The 17,851-nt window shown below is 52.1% G+C and overlaps 1 protein-coding gene across 4 annotated transcripts in view; it reads right to left on the reverse strand.

The window, feature by feature from the left end:
- The window catches only part of SLC29A4 (solute carrier family 29 member 4), a 33,793-nt gene extending 17,880 nt beyond the window's left edge, over nucleotides 1-15,913 (reverse strand). For 2 of the 4 annotated variants that reach the window (XM_043494244.1, XM_043494242.1), the window contains exons 1-6: nucleotides 15,885-15,913; nucleotides 6,744-6,916; nucleotides 4,153-4,284; nucleotides 3,121-3,234; nucleotides 2,140-2,268; nucleotides 416-490 (exon numbers count right to left, since the gene is read on the reverse strand). In XM_043494244.1, the coding sequence (XP_043350179.1) occupies nucleotides 416-490; nucleotides 2,140-2,268; nucleotides 3,121-3,234; nucleotides 4,153-4,284; nucleotides 6,744-6,916; nucleotides 15,885-15,898 (637 nt within the window). In that variant the 5' untranslated portion in view covers nucleotides 15,899-15,913. Of the gene's footprint in view, nucleotides 1-415; nucleotides 491-2,139; nucleotides 2,269-3,120; nucleotides 3,235-4,152; nucleotides 4,285-6,743; nucleotides 6,917-13,650; nucleotides 14,804-14,910; nucleotides 15,099-15,884 lie in introns of those variants that run through there. The other 2 variants (XM_038420872.2, XM_043494243.1) reach the window with 2 other exon arrangements.
- Nucleotides 15,914-17,851: the final 1,938 nt, after the last annotated feature.

Consider the following 17,851-nt stretch of genomic DNA (forward strand, 5'->3'; position numbering starts at 1 on the left):
ATTGCAACCCGCCTCTCCCTAGGTCTACACTGTCAGCTAGGGATGCTCCCAGCTCCTGCAGCCAAACCCGTGCAAGCTTGAGAGCACGGGAAGGCACCCCAAGCACAAACCACCTAAACCCTGTGGGTGTGTACTCAGGGTGGCCAGCACAGTACCTTGAGAGTTAGCATGAGTACGTCTGCGCGAACTGGGAATCACATCTGAGCTCCAAGCAGAGACGTAGCCTCTGTGTTAAGCTGGGGGTCTTTATTACATGTGCCAACTAATGATTACATCTAGGAGAATGGGCCAACTAAGGATGCACTGGCCAATGTGCCAGCCAGCAGCTGGCTAATGAGCCTATTATCTAATCAGAATTGTGAGTAGCTCTGCCAGCTAGCAGGCTTTAAGAATCCAGGGTTAGGAGGATACTCACTCTCGCCAGTCATCACCCCCTGGGTGTACCGCTTGGGCAACATCCCGGTGTAGCCATAGAAACTGGATTGCTGCACTTAAAGAGAGAGGTGCACCGAAAAAAGAGAGGAGAAGAGGTATTATTCCCTACCCACAATTCCGCAGGGATCTAGCCCAAATATATTGCCGGGAGTCCTGCCTAGGTCCCTGGAGCTTTTGAACCAGGAGAAGTTGGTGCAGTTTCCTATCTAAAGTTCTGATTCAAGAAAGCACATGCTTAACTTTAAGTTCATTGTAGCTGGGGGGACCCAAGCAGGTCTAAGTGCTTTCATGAATCAGAAACGCCTGCTTCACTCTTGCCAATGCGATAAGAAAAAAATACTGTGGAAAGGCACCAGCTCTCGGTCCTGGATACCTCCGGCACATGAGAGCCCTAGGTACTAAAAGCCAAACTGTAACAGGGTGTTGGGTGTGGGGGTGTGTGTGAGGGTGCAGATTGCACAGCCTTAATCCGGTTGTTTATAGATGTGAAGCATCATGCAAATGACTTGTGTTCCAGAGTGTTAAACAGCATCATAAAGAAAATCATACAAAGGCTGTAAACACACCTGGGCTAGCTGGTGCTAATTAGCTGCAGAAGGCTGGATTTTTATGGGATGAAATATGGTAGGTTCATAAAAATCACCCACCTGGGGATTGCCCTGGGATTAACAAGTCCCGCTGCCCAACAGCTGCACGGGGCCCTGGAATTTCATTATTCCAAAGCATTCAGTCACAAGGGAAAAGGCTTTGGTTAGCTCAGCAACAACTGGACTTGATGGCTTTTGGGTTATTAATATTTTCAAAATGAACCAGAAACTCAGCAGCTGGAACAGCAAGCAGTGATTCAAAAAGCATAAATATGCCTCCTTAGCTCAAAAATGGGCACTTCACAGAGCCCAAAATGGGAGGGGGGGAACCCACCCCCACCCCCACCCCCACTCACTTTTTTCACCAAACAAGAAGTCGGTTTCAATTCACGTTCTTTTCTATCTGATCTATCTGCCTGGTACTTGTATGCCCCACTCCATCAGCGCTTCCCAGCAGAACTAACAACCAGCCAGACCAGCTGGCAAAGCAAGGAGCAGCCCCCGCTATGCCGATTTACCCCAGCTTGGGATCTAGCCCCACGGACTGCAATCGACGTGGCGATGCTCGAGATGCGTGTTTGATTGATGATGGGCTGGATGGGTACGGAGTTTGGTATTTGGGGGTTCCAGGAGAAGCTGAAAACCCCATAAGCCATCAGGCAGCACCTGATGCAAATCAGTGTGTTTTATGCAAATATATGCCATTTTATCAAATCGGATAGCTCCTGGTTTCGCGGGCAGGTGTGCATGCTGCTTCATGTGCTATGGGTTACGGGGTGTTCCCGGGATCTGAGAAGAGCAGATGTAAGCGGCTGAACAAATCTACTTCAGAAGAAGAGGGGGGAGATAGTTCAGGGAGCGGGGATCTGGAGTTTCAGGCAGCAGCAGGTGGGCCCATCAGGGCCTGCAAACCGCTGAGTTTTATGGACCCAACAGAAATGTCAGAAAATTTGTTCCTGCTTTTCCCTGCAAGGAAATAGGATCTTTGAGGGGAAGAGCAGTTTCCCCCTTCCAGATACTCCCCTCTCTATTTTCAAGCAGGCCTTATACCCTGAAACAAGACCCTGCTCTCCCCAAAACCACCTGGCCTGTCCTCCTTGCGCCAGTCTTCACATACCTGTGCAGCCAAAGGCCACGACCCCTACGGCTATCAGGTTGATAGCATATGCTTGCCTGTGGGTGAAGAGCTCCAACCAGACATCGCAGATACTGACGAAGAGAAGGGGACCCAGAGCGAACAGGTATCCTGCAGAGAACAAGATGGACACAGGAGTCAAGGGGCAGAGAGCAGAGCTGGAAGCAAGCCTTTGGACTGGCTCGGGACAGCGATGTGATGAGCTCGGCAGCCTGGAATCCCAGTGAAACCCCACTGGGCCAAGGGTCCGAGCCACTACTACTGCATGGAACAGCCTAGAGAGAGAGTGCGTCCCTGCACTGAGGCGGAGATGGAGTTACAGAGCAGATGAACAAGGGGCCAGAGAAACCCCCCGTTTCTTTCCATCTATGCCAAGATGGCTTTAGTTATTTAACTGCTTATGGGGTGGAATGGAAGCCTAGGCATCGCCATGTGGGTTCCTCACGATGTTTGAGTTTCTACCCAGCCAGATGTTTGGGTGTCCAAACGTCTGATCGTATTTCTGGTGTCTAGCTAATGGTGTGTCTGACTGACTGCGTGGCTGGAAGTTTGGGTGTTTACACTGGATGCTGGGCTAAATCTAAGTCTGGCTTTGTACATGACCGGCCCATATCTCCCAACCCTCTTCCCCCTGGAAACTCAACCGAACGTATCTGCGCACATAACACGCATCTTGTCCTCACTGCTGGGAGATCAGGCAGGGAGCAGAAGTGACACTCCAGTGCCCTGAAGGGGCCAAGGATGGGCAATGATATCTCAATGCTTGCAGGCTTTTTCCAGGTCAGTTGGTGGAGAGGCGCTGGAGACGGGAGTAGAGTCCACCCTTCTCGAAAATCCTTGCCTGACCGCTTGCACCGATGGGATAGGAAAATAGCCAAGGAGATATGGTAGCCCAGAATGCAGGCGGTAGGCTTGGGTCCTGTCTGGATGCCTGGGGCAGGGGAAGGAAATGGAGAGACCTACCCACAGAGATCCTGGTGTGCAGACTCAGCAGCTCCACCAGGGCGTTGTTCAAGATGACAGCTACCAAGGCTACCAGGATGTAGGTGAGGCTCATATCAAACACAATGGAGGTCCCTGCAGAGCAACAGAAGAGGTAAAGTGGTCAGCAATGCTCCAAGAGCAGCGTTGGACTGAGTGTGTTGATTTCAACAGGGAACTTTCAAGCTACTGCTGACCATGGGTCTGTGTTGGCACCTTGGTGAACAGAATTTGGGGTCTGGTGGCTGTTCTGTATTTCCTGTGTTTCTCTGAAGGCTGAACCAGGCTCAGGGTTTGGGTAACTCAGCTGTGGCCTCAAAGAACAATTTCAGGGTTGCATTGTCTAGGGATATCCAGGAACAAGAAACATTTTCTGGACTGTGGAAATAGGCAAGCAGGGCCGGCTGAAATAGAAGGCGGTGGAATGACAGGAAGTGGGGTGAGGGTCTGGGGAGATACCCCCTGGGCAACACAGGAGATGCCACGGGGGCAGCCACTCATTTTGTCTAGCTCCACTTTGCACTCAGGGTACGAACACTGCAGGGCGATACTGCTGTCATTAATCGGGCACATTTGTGAGTTCAGGCTGCTAGACACCCCATCCAGGAGCCATCTAGCACCTGTCAATATCTGCATCCACAAGAACTGGGAGACCCGGCCAAGTCCTATTTCAAAACCAGACCTCCCGCCAAATACACAGATGCTCACTTCGGCAGCCTCTGCCTTTTCAACATCCTAGCACCAGCTTCTAGGATCTCCTGTCACTAAATGGGACTGTGTTTGCTATCAGCATTGAACATCAGGGATCCTGACTGCTGGCTTTCAAAGGTTACATGTGAATTGGAAATCAGCGGCCTGTCCAGGCTGGTTCCCCTCTGCCTGTCAGACTAGCATTCTCCTGCTAATGAGGATTCCTCCGTGACAGTTTCCATGCTGTGCCCTGGCTCAGTGTGAATGAAATCCAGGGAGCAGGCCCTCGGACATGCCAAACCACCGTTGCCAGGAAGGACCCACCTGGATATTTGTGATGCAAATAGTCCACATCTGTGATAAAGCTGTTGTACGGCAGAAGAAATCCAACCCCTGCGAGCAGCATGGCGAAGTAAATCCCATGGTATCGATCCTGGGGCTCGGGGTCTTCTGAGGCTACAGCCAGAACAGGACAGAACAGGTGACAGTTACGCTGATGGGCCTCTTGGAGCCCAACACAGAGTCCTACAGACAGGCTGGGAAATATATTGAGAGGCAACAGATTTATTGTTCACTGAGATGAGATACCGAACATTCCCAAATGACAGGCTCTGTCTATGTCTTGCAGCTTTAGTAAAGAATCCCCTTTATACTCATTGCAACTCTCTTCTCTCCCATGAGACACTGCAGTGCCATTATTCTACTCGATCTCCTGCACAGGAATAACCAGGCTAGACCAGTGGTCCAGCGAGGCTGGGATCCTGTCTCTAACAATGGTCAGCATTAGCTGCTTCAGCGGAAGCGATAAGAAACCCACATATCAGACATCTGTGTAGCACCAGCCAACGGGGGAAGTATCTTCCTAAAGACACTTGTACGTATGAATCTGTGTACACATGCCTCTGTTCACCTACCTCTAGTTCCCAGCCTTCCTCACCGGGAGCAAAGAGTGAGGTTTTTCTATGGTCCCTGTACTAGGGGAAGTTATTTATCTCTGCAGCTACACATATTTTCACAGAATCATTGACCCCAGCCCAGCCACACTTCTGCACATGAACCCCCCTGGAAAGAGCAAAGCAGAGACACCTACTGTTCTGTCAGTTGGGCTTGCAAGGGGACATCTGGGGGCCACAAAAAAGCAACAGCTATATTAAATCTCAGCCCTTCAATAGGGCCACCTATTGGTCCAGGGGCGAGTGCTCCTCAAGGCCACGTGGGAATGCAGCTCGCAAGCCCTTACAGGGTCTGAAAGCTCCAAGACGGATTAAACAGCAGGGTCAGCCTTTTTATTGCAAAGTGTAAAGGATGGTATTAATGTTGGATAGCTATATTGCAGGGTTCCCATAATGTGCCCAATGCCAGGCTCACCTATGGCGCTCCACAAAATAAACACCAGCCTGGCTAAACTGCAGTCTATGAATAGAGGCATTTCAACAGTGATTCTGGCAGTATAAGAATACCAGGTCTTTGATGTGCAACGTACTGAAGCAGTCCCATGCCATCCATGTACGTACAGGGAGTGATTGGCAGAGGTATAAACCTAGGGCCAGATCCTCAGCTGGTGCAAATGCAACTAGCCCCAGTGGAGGTATGGTAAGGGTCTGTCCTACAGCTGGCACCTGCTCAAGTGACTCAACCTGTGAGATGTTTGGAGTAAACTCTCATATAAGATCATCTTGGCCAGGTGAGCAACTGCTCGTTAACTGCTTTCCTGTCATCTGGGAACACGCTGCAGTTATGACATGTCAGAGTCTGCACTGCTAAAACACCGGGGCTCTGCACAGGGAAGTGCAAATAGCACAGGCCCCAGGCTCCCCACTGCCCCGGCATCATACGGAGAGGAACGAAACCACGGCAGGAGCCACAGAGAGGCCTGGTAGTGAAGGGGGAGTGGTTAAGAGCAGAGAGAGGAGCCACGATAAATCGCATGGGTCCTTATCCCAGCCCTAAGAAGGGCCTTTCTTACCCAGCCAGAGGGGCAGAAAGTTAACCCTGCTGGGATGTCAAAGCCTGCATGCCTCAAGGGGAGGGCTCAGCAGGAGGGTGGCCAGCCAATAGCCACACAGTTGCTGGCCCAGTCATGCTCGCCTGGCTAGTGAGCAGAGAAGTGTCCTCCATGCTGTCTCGGACCCACGCAGTTGGGGAATTCGCTGGATTCCCTAGCTCCCTGCTTGTTTTGATGGGTCCTGGCTGCAGCACCCCCCAGGCCAGTCCTGGGGATGTGGGAGGGTGTGTGTCACCTCTATGGGGGTTACAAAGCCACAAAGCTTGTTCTCCCCGCATGCTGTTTGCGCTGCAGGAGAGCGTCCGGGCCATGGCGATGGATCAGGGGCTGCATGGACCACAGCAGGCTCCACTCACAGTAGTTATTCTTAAAGACTGGGCCAAACGGCTCCTGTACAATAAGAACCAGCCCCAGACGCTGGACAAGATTTGAACCAAATCTTCTGGAGGCTTGGAAAAAGTTCCCCGAACGTACCGTTGTTATTATTTCCACCCTGTCCTGTGGTCTCTGTGCTTCTGGGTCTCATTTGGGCCTAAAGCGTTACCACAATGAGGTAATGGCTGCTCGCGGGGTGTGTCTGGCCTGGCCAGCAGATCTTGCAAGAAAGCCCACCCCTGTGAGATCTCCCAACCCAAGGAACCAGGATAATCTGAACACATGGCCAAAGTCTGGGGGGCTGAACCACCCGGCAAAGCAGGGTTTGCCCATCACTCTGTGATACGTGGAGTGTGGAGCTGGTTGGTGCAGCACTGGCTATGACAAAGCTCTCTCTTCCCACTCCTCTCCCTGCATCCAGGGAGCCGCCTCAGCAGCCTGTCACTGCCATCGCTATATGCCCCCCTCAGCCCCTTCCTCCATGCTCCCTCCTTGCGAGCCAGGAGAGATGCGGTGCCCAGCTGCCAACCCCTACCTGGCTCCATGAAGGTGAGGACTCCCTTGGCCTGATTCCCTTTAGACTGCAGCTCCTCCTCTTCCAGCTGGTAGCTGTCGAAGCTGAAGCTCATCACCACATTTCCCTCTGGGGTCACCACGGGGCTGATGTCCTTGAAGTGATCTCCTCTGACGGAGCCCATTGTGGCTGACCTAAAGCAAGAGAGGGCAGCAACACACCATCAGCTCAACCCCAGCACGGTTCTCAAGGGATACCCCACAGGGGCTTATTCCCAACCGGGCCAAGGGCTCAGCTAACATATACGCAGGGAAAACATTCAACACTCCATGCAAAACAGCATAGCAGCTAGTGAGGGAAAAGAGCTGTGAGGTCATCTGGCTCTTCCCCCTGCCAGAGCCAGAATGACCACAGCATCTCAAGTGCTTTGTCCTGTCTTGTTTTAACTGCCCCAAGCGACAGGGCTCCCACGGCTTTCCCTGGAAGGCCTTAGTGTAATTCACCTCACTGGCAGGACATCTCTCCTGATAATCAGCCGACATTCCCTTTGCTCAGTCTAATCCCGTTTCTCCTAGTTACACCCCCTGGCGCGCGCAATAGGCTCCCCATAGAAAACAACCATGTCCCTCCACCCTGAGTCGCTGCAAAGTGGCACAAGCAGGCCCAAACTAAAAGGTGATGGACGCTAACCTAGTGTAATAACCTGGCCCCCCTCAACACATCCCTAACACCAAGTTAAAAGAAAAGGAGTACTTGTGGCACCTTAGAGACTAACAAATTTATTTGAGCATAAGCTTTCGTGAGCTACAGCTCACTTCATCGGATGCATCCGATGAAGTGAGCTGTAGCTCACGAAAGCTTATGCTCAAATAAATTTGTTAGTCTCTAAGATGCCACAAGTACTCCTTTTCTTTTTGCGAATACAGACTAACACGGCTGCTTCTCTGAACACCAAGTTAGACACCCTTTGATTCACACCCAATCACTGATGTACACCCACATTACACATCAGCCCTGGCTCCTTTTCTATTGTCCCTCAGTAACTTTTAGCTCAAACATGCTCAGTTTCTAAGATGTTTCTCCCCCTTATCTTCCAGCACTGCAACCTCAGCCAGGAGAGGCCAAGAGACAAGCTGGGGCCTTTCCTTCTCGTGCATCCTCAGCACCAATAATACAGACCTTGCCCTGGAGGACTATGGGGTTCCCCACACAGGGACTCGTGTTTTGTTCTGTGTTGGTGGAGCACCTCGCACACTGGGGTGCTGGTCCGTGACTGGGGCTGCCAGGTGGCACTGCAGTATGAATACTAAATAATAAAATATGACATGTGAGAGGGAAAGAATCCAGCTTGTTTCTCAGAGTTTGAAGGGCGATCAGTATGAAATATAGCATGTCTTTCTGAGTCTGCTCAAGCTGTACAGCTAGACAACACCAGGAGAGACCCCCCCATTGGAATCAAGAACTCCATTTTATGAGCGTGAGGCACTTTAAAGATGTCTCCATCACTATCACCGAACAGCTTCTCTGTTGTGTGGTACGAGAATGAAGGCTACCAGCTGGCAGGATGGGCTGCGTGTGGATAGTGTTTAGGGAAGGTCTCCTAGGCGGGAAGCAATGGAGTGAAAGGAGAACCTGCAACGAAACCTCGTAGAGAATTACATCCGTGTAAGCTCGGTCTCTTCCCTGGTAAAAAAAAGCTCTCAATCTCGGGTGTCATCTGTGCCCTCTGCCGCTTGACTCTCTGAGCAGGTCTCACATCAGGATCTTCACCAGGACTTCTCCTAGCATGATATAGGCTTCAATTTCCCCAACAGCCAGCAATTCCACATCCTCTGTGAGGGTGACTCGTGCTGGGAGAAGCTGGGCCTGGAGTAGCTGTGAGCTCACCATAGCCGGCGCGATTTCACTGGTCCCTCCAGTGATGTTTGTTGGGAGTGGAGGAGCTATGAGGCTCCCCTTTACTGCAGCAGTCTGCACGGCTGTCACAGCGGAAAAAAAACAGAACCAGGCAGGGCATCAAACCGTGCTAGAGAGTGACTAATGCCACAGCTAGGCGGTACAGGGCCCAGGTACCTGAACCTACAGGGAATGGATAAGGCTGCCTCCACACTAAAGAACTGCGTAACTGCAGCCTGTACCGGTGTGATTCCCACACTAGTTACCCTGTCCCACATGCATACATAAAACTCCTTTGGCATGGCAGGGCCTTGTGGATTGTTGCACCTGTAACACCAACCGAGCCCGGTGTCGGCAGGCAGGATCGAACCTGGGACTGCTGAAGCTTAGGGTATGAGCCTCTACTGCAAGAGATAAAAGCCACGTGGCTCTTAGCTAAGGCTGTCGCAGACTCATCAGTTTCTAGCTGGGCTAGGTGCCATTAAAAGGGGACAGCAGGGATGAGTTACACACCTACCCCACAATGCCCAGCACAGCTCCACAGAGCAGCTAGGGTCCATTTGCACCTCTCCACAGCCGCCTTGGCTGCTCTTGGGCAGGCTTGTGAGGTGACAGAGCCATTGCTCTGGGCTGTTGAGGCCTTCTCTGAAGGACTAATTGCACCATTGCCACTGGCTCACTACCATGGCTGTCTACACTGGCACTGCACGGTAGGGCATCCAGCTCAGAGCAAGTCCAGCTGCAGCCTGGCATGAAGACCCGTGCACTGTTGTTAGCGATGGTGTGTCTGGATGCAGGGCCTGGCACACATATGCTACAGGGTTCTCCTGAATAGAATGAGGCTAGCAGGGTTCTCCGGTGCTCACATCCTGGGGACTGTTTCACAAGAACTAGATTGTTTCGTGACCCCATCCTCCCGCCCAGTGCCCCAACCCCCACTGCTTGGGTCTCAAAGGGTTTCATTGTGCAGAACACCAGCAAGGGCTCTGTAGCTTCCGGATGGGCTCTGAATCTGAGAACCAAGCACCTGAGAGCAGCTTTTTAACAGAGACAGCATGGCTGTCGGGGAAAACTGATACCTGTCCTGTTCCCAGGAAACAGGCCAGGAAGACTGTGCTAAGAACCACCATTGCATAGATCCCATCCTGCTGCCAGAGCCTTTGGACCTTTGCAGCCAAGGTGAAACACCAACAGCCAGGGCTTCTGCATAATTTCTCATAGCAGCTCATGCGAGCAGAAAGTTTGGGACTGGAGGGACGTGCACAGATACATTTCAGCCCAGACCCAGAGCATTGCTTTTAGCAGCTGGCAGTGGAGAGGAACAGTATTCTTAGTGGACCAAATCCTGAGGGTCTTATTGAAGCAAAATCCCACCGAAGCTAATGGGCCCAATTCACTGCAGTCAATGGGAGCTGCAGGTGCTCGGCAAGTCTGAGGTTTGGCCTGATGGAAGCTGGGACTGAGTCAAACCTGAGCAAGACTCTGGGGGATCTGGCCCCAAGTAAGACTGAGTCTCCTAGCGCAGAGACGTCACAGAGGACAGTGCCAGGATCCCACGCACAGGCAAAGGGGCTCTGTAAGGAATGCAGGTTGGAGACCGCGCACTGGCATCAGGTTATTTTGTTGCACGGCCACAAGGAAATGCACTGGCTCCTTCGCTCCCACTTGCTCCTTCATGCACTGCCCGGAGACCTAGCTCAGGGATGGCTTTTTCGGCAGAGACCTTTAGGCCTGCCCTCATATAGCCTTGCATTCTTTGCACAGGTGCGTTCCTTCCACAGACACTCCTTAAAAGGGACTGTTTTACTCTATGCAATTCAGCACCTCGTGTGATGCACCGAAGTGAGCCCCCTCTGGTTGACCCCTTCCTCTGGCAGCTCAGGGTTCTGCCCAGGGCTGCAAAACACATCTTTGCTCCCCAGGTCCAGTCACCGTCTTGTCTATCTTGGTAGCTTCTACTGCACTGGCATCAAATGCGAGAGCGGAGACAGCAGCTTTGAGCCGGGCTATCTAGAGAGCTCATCGCAAGCTTTGAGGGGTGGTGTTAAGGTTTATCGCTGCTGCAAATCCCTCACTGAAAGCCTCCCAACCCGATAAGCCGGCAGGATGGGGCTGCTGCCACTCAGCGGGGTTTTCACACTGACAGCCAGGGTTTTTTTTGCCTTGGGTGTCAGGGTGACAGCAACAGCTGTCAGGGGTTTGCTTTGGTGCTGGGGCTTTAATATCCCCATGCCCCTGCTCTGCAGCAGCCTGTCACATGCTTCAGTTTCAAGAAATAAACCTGAGGACTTTTTTTTTAATTCTCCGTTTTGCCAGGAACAACAAATATGAAAAAGCCCAACTCAGGGGCCAAACTAGACCAACAAGGGCAGCTTTGGCTCTAGTCCAGGCAGTCAGCTGGGTTAAAGAGGACTTGAGACTGGCCACAAGATGGCATCGCTGGCTGATTAACGACCAAGAGAGAAGTGCCATGGGAGTGGCGATGCTGTCTGTGGTTAGAGCAGCAGGCAGGGTTCTATTCCTGGCTTGGATGCTGACTCATTGTATGCCCTTGGGAGAGTTGTTTAACCTCTGCGCCTCAGTTTACCTTTCTGTAACATGTTACTCACAGGCTTTAGAAAATGTTTGTAAAGGCATTTGGCAGCCTCCTCTGAAGGCAAAGGGCAAACTATTGTAACAAACCAGTGGCCCTCCTACAACTTTGTGCTTGACTCTATGCTGTCCATGTGATCAACGAGCACTTCAACAGGGGGAGAGAACCCAACGCCTCCTGGTCTGAAAGCACAGGCCCTACCCGTTGAGCTGAAGGAAACTCTCCGCTACCTGTTAGCAGCATAAAAAGAGTTCTGCTAGGAGTTGGAGATTCCCATTCCCTCCAATAGAAGGCAGTAGTGTAGATACATAACCTTCCCAGCAGGGCAGGTTGGAACGCTGGTGTGATGTTTACTGCTCATGCCCCAGCTGTCTGAGAGGTCGGTAATCGATGGGACAATAACTTGAGGCTGCTGGAAACTCAGGACATCTCCCCCTTATCCTGGCCCCAATGGGTACTCTAGATTTCTGCAGCAGGCGTAGGAGAGAATCTGGGCTTCTCAGTAAGGGATCCCCAAGCAAATGGCTTTGCAGGGAGACCCAGATTTGGTTGAATTGGCCATAGCTCCACCATTCCCAGGGCTGTAATTTCCAACCCAGATCGGTGGCTCCAAACCCCAAACCTGTGAGCCCAGCAGAGAGCAGCAGGAACTGCTTTAACTGATCCTTACTGTCATGAGGGGCCACTTGCAAGGAACCCCTTTAAACTTAACTGGGGCTGTGTCGCAGGGACCTAGCTCTACCTCTAGGTGGTGCTCTAGCCCACCTCAGGCAAGAACATGCCTCCCAGAGTTGCGAGTTTGTTGGATTTGATTTGTTTTCTGTTATGGTGAGCACCATGTGTCTGGCTACCAAATGCGTGATGGCTCTGAAGAGGGAAAAATCTACCTGCATATCTGGAATCCCAACAGGAACACAGCGATTCCACTAGGGGTCTAATAAATTAAGTCTCCGACCCCACCCTGAGAAGTCTGGCAGGGAAGCTAGAGTTTGCAAAACTCCAAGAGGCTCTTGTGGAATCAGACAGTGCCAGCTGATACCTTGAATATTTGTTCTTAATGCAGCAACAGTTCATGTGTGTAGGTCCTCAGTGCACGGTTCTTCGCATGGTCAAAACCTTTTAGATGATCCCCCGCATCATTTCTCTCCAAACACCATCAAAGGGTAGATTCTTATTTATAGTTATGTACACTGTTTATTACCCCAACTGCCCACTGGATGTCAGTGGTGCTCCACCAAAATACGGCTTTAGGCACACTCATGGGGGGGAATAAAATGCTCTTCAAAACAGACGGGGGGGGGAGGGGTTCGATTTCAGTCATTTCCTGTTTCATTATGAGATGTGATGTTTGCTAGGATATAAAGGTTTACATGGAGTCTTAGCCATGATACGCCAAAGAGCCACATATTGGATAAACAGGGATAGAAACCTAATGCCTTAGTTAATTGGGTTGCAGTCCCCAATGTCACACAAGCTAATGAAAGTTATATTGACCCCTCTGAATCTAGTCCTTCCAAACTTTGATTGCTTCCTTGAGCCATAAACATATTTACTTATTCCTGGAACGTGCCACAGCATCCTCTGAATCTGTGTGATAGGCCAGTTGGTACCATTATGCGAATAGCAGAATCCACTGTCTCTGCTTCTGACACGTGTCCTGTTGTTCTTTCGGAGACTAAAGGTCAAAATAGCGACAACAGGTCCTATACTCCAGCCACAACCTAAGGGGAATGTGCCCTCTCCAACAAGCATCCTGGCAATGCAACAAGAGCAAAGCAGCTGAACTACTCAAGGCAACTGCAACCCAAAATTAATCCAAACTGAGCATCTTGATCATGAGCCTGGAATTTTTTGCCTGAACTTCCATTGAATGGAAAGAGGGTGAGGGTGGAAATCTAGCTACCTGCTCCTACATGGAACAAACGTAGGCCTGATGCATTGGGCCCATGCACTGGAGGAAGCCTGCAAGGTTTCCATTGACAATATACAGTGACCTTGGAGTGTCACATTTTGAAGAAAATGAAATTACAACAGAAAACTGACCCCTAAGGCTCAGTCACCTTGAAGCACCAGAACTGACTCCTGGTCTGTTTCACAGGTTATTTCTTTAAGTGGGCTCCACTCCCTTTTAAAGGTGGACTAAAAACAGTTGTTGACACTATCTGCTAGGAATTTGCTTACAGAACTGAGTTTGGAATTAGCACCTTTTTGTCTACTATCAGGTCAGTGCTTTGTTATTCTCTGTGAGAGATGCGAGACCATCCAACAAGGAACAGAGCTTTGACTGGCTCAGACAGGACTGGGAATGAATACAGATCCTTTCTGTATTATTTTTTGTTGAGAAAGTCATGCTTCATTAACCTTTTGTTAACAACCTTCAGCAGAGTAATATAAGAACAGCTAAAATTATTAAAAACAAACACAGCAAAAACCACTTACCAAACACCTGATGCTAAAAGAAACAAATCAGATAAGTCCAGACAGGAAATGGTCTCCAGACCCACTGTAAAGCCTGTTGTAGATTTTTTTAAATAGAAAACCTGTTTGGAGAATAAGCCTATTATAAAAGCCTCTTATCACAATATAAACTTCTTACTGATTATACTAGACCAATAAAGCTGGGAAGCATGGACAGTACACAGTACAGGAAGGAACCTTTGCTGTTCTGCGGGCAATACAATTCCTTAATAACCCCCGGCCTGATTCTCCACTCTCAGTGGGTTTACATTGGCGTGCCTCCATTGACACCAGTGCAGTTACTGCTCACTTACATCACTATCAAGGAGAGAAGAATTGGGCCTTAGGCGAGTGACATCCACAGTCCCTTTCCCAGGCTCAGATCTGAGAGGACAGGGAGGATGAATCAATTCTCATCAGGAAGATTTTTGTGGGGTTTTAAAAATATTTTCAGTAGCAAAAAATATAGTAAATCCTGGGCTGGCTGGGTGTGCACAGTGGCTCCCCTCTAGCAGGTCCAGCTTCCTCTCCTAAGCAGGATGGATTCCTTTATCACTAAAACCAGTCTGGATGGTTAAACCCCAACACTGGGCTCCCCAAAATCGCTGATGCTCTCTGTCCCCAAAGCAACTTCTTTCCTCTCTCTAGCTCCTTCCCTCCTCTGCCATCTCCTAGCCCATGTGTCCTGCGGCGGCCATTCGGTCCCAAGGCGGGCTCCTTCCACGGCTGTGCGGCTCAGAAAAGCGGGGCTGGAGGGCAGCTTAACCCCGCGGCTCGCTCCGGGCTCTGCGCTCCTGCGGCTGGAAGAGGGGACCGGCGAGGCGCCGGTCCCATGTCACGCCATCCACAGCGACAAGGCAAAGGCACCTGATTTCTCCACCTTCCAGCGGCGCCCCATTCACCCCCCCGCCGCGAGCCGGGCTCCCTCCCCTGCCTGGGATGCCGCCTCCTGGGGGCGCTGCGCAAACACCCAGGCTGCACGAAGGCGGGGATCTGAAAAGCCCTGATTTAATGACAGTGATGGGGGGGGGCGGAATCCCGCAGCCATCAAACAGCCGCCGGGGGCCCCCATTTCGGGGGGTGCGGGGGGTGCCTCCAGGCAGCTTCAGAGCCCGGGGTGCATCTGGGGCAGATGGGGGGGCCGTCTCCCCGAAATCTCAAGGCGGGGATTTGCCATGTGCCACCTGCGCTGCCCGGGGTCTCTGCCGGGCCCGACAGGGCAGCCCCGCGCCCCCCCCTTACCTGCGGCCGGGCTGGCTCCGGCGCCGCCTCAGCGCTCCTGCCCCGCCGCCCTCAGCCCGGCCGCCGGAGCCAGCCCGCTGCCTCCCGCCGCCCGGCCGCCGGCTCCATCCAGCCTCTGCCCGGGCCGCGCCTGGGGGGAGCCGCCGCGGGGAGGCGGGGAGCGTGTGCGCGGCGGCCCGGCCCCGGCTCCAGCCCCCGGCGCCCTCCTCCTCCTCCTCCGTCCTCTGCCCGCGGCGGGCCAAGGGGTGGTGCCCGGGGGCTCTGGTCTGCAGCCCGCGGCCGGGGGGGGGGGCGGCGGCAGGGGAACCCGGGTGGCTTTCGCGGGCAGCCCAGGGTCCTCCCCGCCCCTGGGTGCCCGGTCACCCTCCGCCCCCGTCCGGGCCACGGGTCCAGCTGTGCCCTGCGCAGGGGGGCGGGCGATGGCGCCAGGCCCAAAGGCAGCAGCCCTGGCCCTTCGGCCTGGGGGCGCTGGGCGGGGTGGGGGCACCCAGGGGCGCGGCCAGCCCTGCAGGAGGTGGCGGCTTCCCCCAGGCCGGTCTGAGCCAGCGCCCGGGCGCCAGGCTGGGGGGCCGCTGCGCTGCTGGAGAGGCGCTGGCCCCTGGCTGGCAGACAGGGCGACGGGCCTTGCTGCTTTGTGGGGCTTTTCACCCCGGGAGCAGGAGTATTGCAACCCCCCTCCTCCAAAACGACCTGGGCCTGGGGCCCACAAACGGCCCTGCCCCAGCTGGATAGGCCGATGGGCAGCTGAGATGGCTCTTTGCTTGCCTGTGACCTCCTCCCTGCCCCCCCACCGTCTGTTTGGTCCATCCTGCCCCACATCTAGATTGGCAGCTCTGCAGGGCAGGGACCCCTTTGTTACTTCTCTGTACCGCGCCTCGCTGTGGGGCCCCGAGCCTTGATCGGGGAAGGCCCTACACATCCTCAATAATAATATTAAGTGACGGGCTAATGTGGGGGGGTCACATTCTGCCTACCTAAACTTCCCCATCCTTTCAATTGGAGCCAGGAGTCTTCTTCGCTGATGGAGCCACAGTGTTGCTGTGCCCGGTTAAATAGCTGCTGTTTCTCCCCCCAGAGGTGGCCGCATTCCAGGATGAACGGATAAATGTATACATTGAACCAAGCCCTTTGGAAGGAAAGGTGCTATATAAACATAATCTGTTGTTACTCTCATTAATAAATAGTGCCAAACCCTGATCTCCCTGTGGACCATTTGGGAACAACAACACAATGATTAGGATTTGTTGGTGTCTCAGGTCCACAGTGAGGCCTGAGGCTGAAGGCTGAGTGATACCAAGCACCCAAGCTACATGGGTACCTGATTCAGGGTGTTAATGTTACTCCTATGGAAGTAAATGGGAGCTTGATTTAATGGGAGCAGGCCAGCGTGTGACACTTGGCCTGGTTTTCCCCTGCCTTGTAAAGCGCTACCCTACTTGAATAGCAGCATTTTCCACCCACTGCACTTTGCACAGGTGTGAATGACTGACAGAGAGGAATCGGGCCCATTGAGTCACTGCATGTATCCAGCAGCTAAATGGCAACATGTACAGGTGCATTCTCCTATAGCAGTTTAAACGCTGACTGCCAGTGCCTGGGTGCCAGAGTTGGAGCACCTAACCTGCTCTCCTTCCCACGTACCAAACAAACACTGACAAGACAGAGTGGGAAAACAGTTTCACACACCTTCTTCTCAACTAGCTTTTGCTTGTGAGCCCCACTAGAAAATGAATCCATTGCCCCCCTTCTCTCGCCTCTCCTCCTGAATAAAACTGGCAGAACACATTCAGCTTCAAAGCCACTTAATGAAAGAATACAATCTTACATTCCTGTTGCACTTGGAGGATCTCAAAGGCATATGACAAACTCAGCAAACTGCAGTACAAACCATTCGGGGGGTTCATGCTAGACATCACTGAAATGCTGCCACTTCTGGGGTGGAATGCAGCACCTGTTTAATAACACGCACCTGGAGGATCTCAAAGGCATATGACAAACTCAGCAAACTGCCGAACAAACCATTCAGGGGGTTCATGCTAGACATCACTGAAATGCTGCCACTTCTGGGGTGGAACGCAGCACCTGTTTAATAACACACAGAATCCATACACAATAGTTCAGGGAAGGAAGAAAAATACCATCCCCCAATGGAAACTCATGATGTAATTTTGGTGAGCAGAACCAAAGAAGTTTAAATGGAAAAGACCTATTAGATCATCTATATCCATATTCCAAGGCAGTGCATGATTGTTTCCAGAGACCGTGTATGAGAGCCAGACAGGAGTCAAACTTACACTCCTATAATTCAGAATCAAATGTGCATTGTGCCACTGGTATTGGAGAGAATGTATTTATCCAATATGGAGTGCCACAGACAGTCACAGACTGGGCCTTCTCTCGTCTGGCTTTTTGTCAGGGGACAAGCTCTGAGGTGATTGCCAATGAGTTTTAGTGATTCTGCATGATGGATTCATGATTCAGCAGTCTGAGTAAATGGCAAGCGCTAGTCATTGTCAGGGTGCATTGGTGCTCACTGACAGGACCTTCCCACCAGGTGGATTCACTTCATGCAGCTCCCTTGGTCTGTTAAGACAGCAGATGGAAGTGGAATGGGGCATAAGGAGCTGGAGCCCCAGGGGAGGACACATGGAAACTGGGGACAGGCATGCAGAAGTGGGACAGGAAACTGGGCGAGGCATGCAAAAATGGGACAGAGCACCTGGAAAGGAGGTACAGAGGCTGGTGATGGGGTGAACAAAGCTCAAACTGGACCAGAGCAGGAAGGGGTTAATGGCTAGACCTGGAAAAAGGGGCAGAAGCCAGCTTCACCCTGCAACATCTGCCATTAATATCAAACTGGGAGGAGCCTCCTCCAGCAGGACTGCGTTAAAAGGGACGTTGAGATGCTTGGTTTTATTTCTTAAGCTGCTAAAAATGGCAG

This window comes from Dermochelys coriacea, chromosome 10, assembly GCF_009764565.3.
Source record: "Dermochelys coriacea isolate rDerCor1 chromosome 10, rDerCor1.pri.v4, whole genome shotgun sequence".
Classification (NCBI taxonomy): Eukaryota; Metazoa; Chordata; order Testudines; family Dermochelyidae; genus Dermochelys; species Dermochelys coriacea.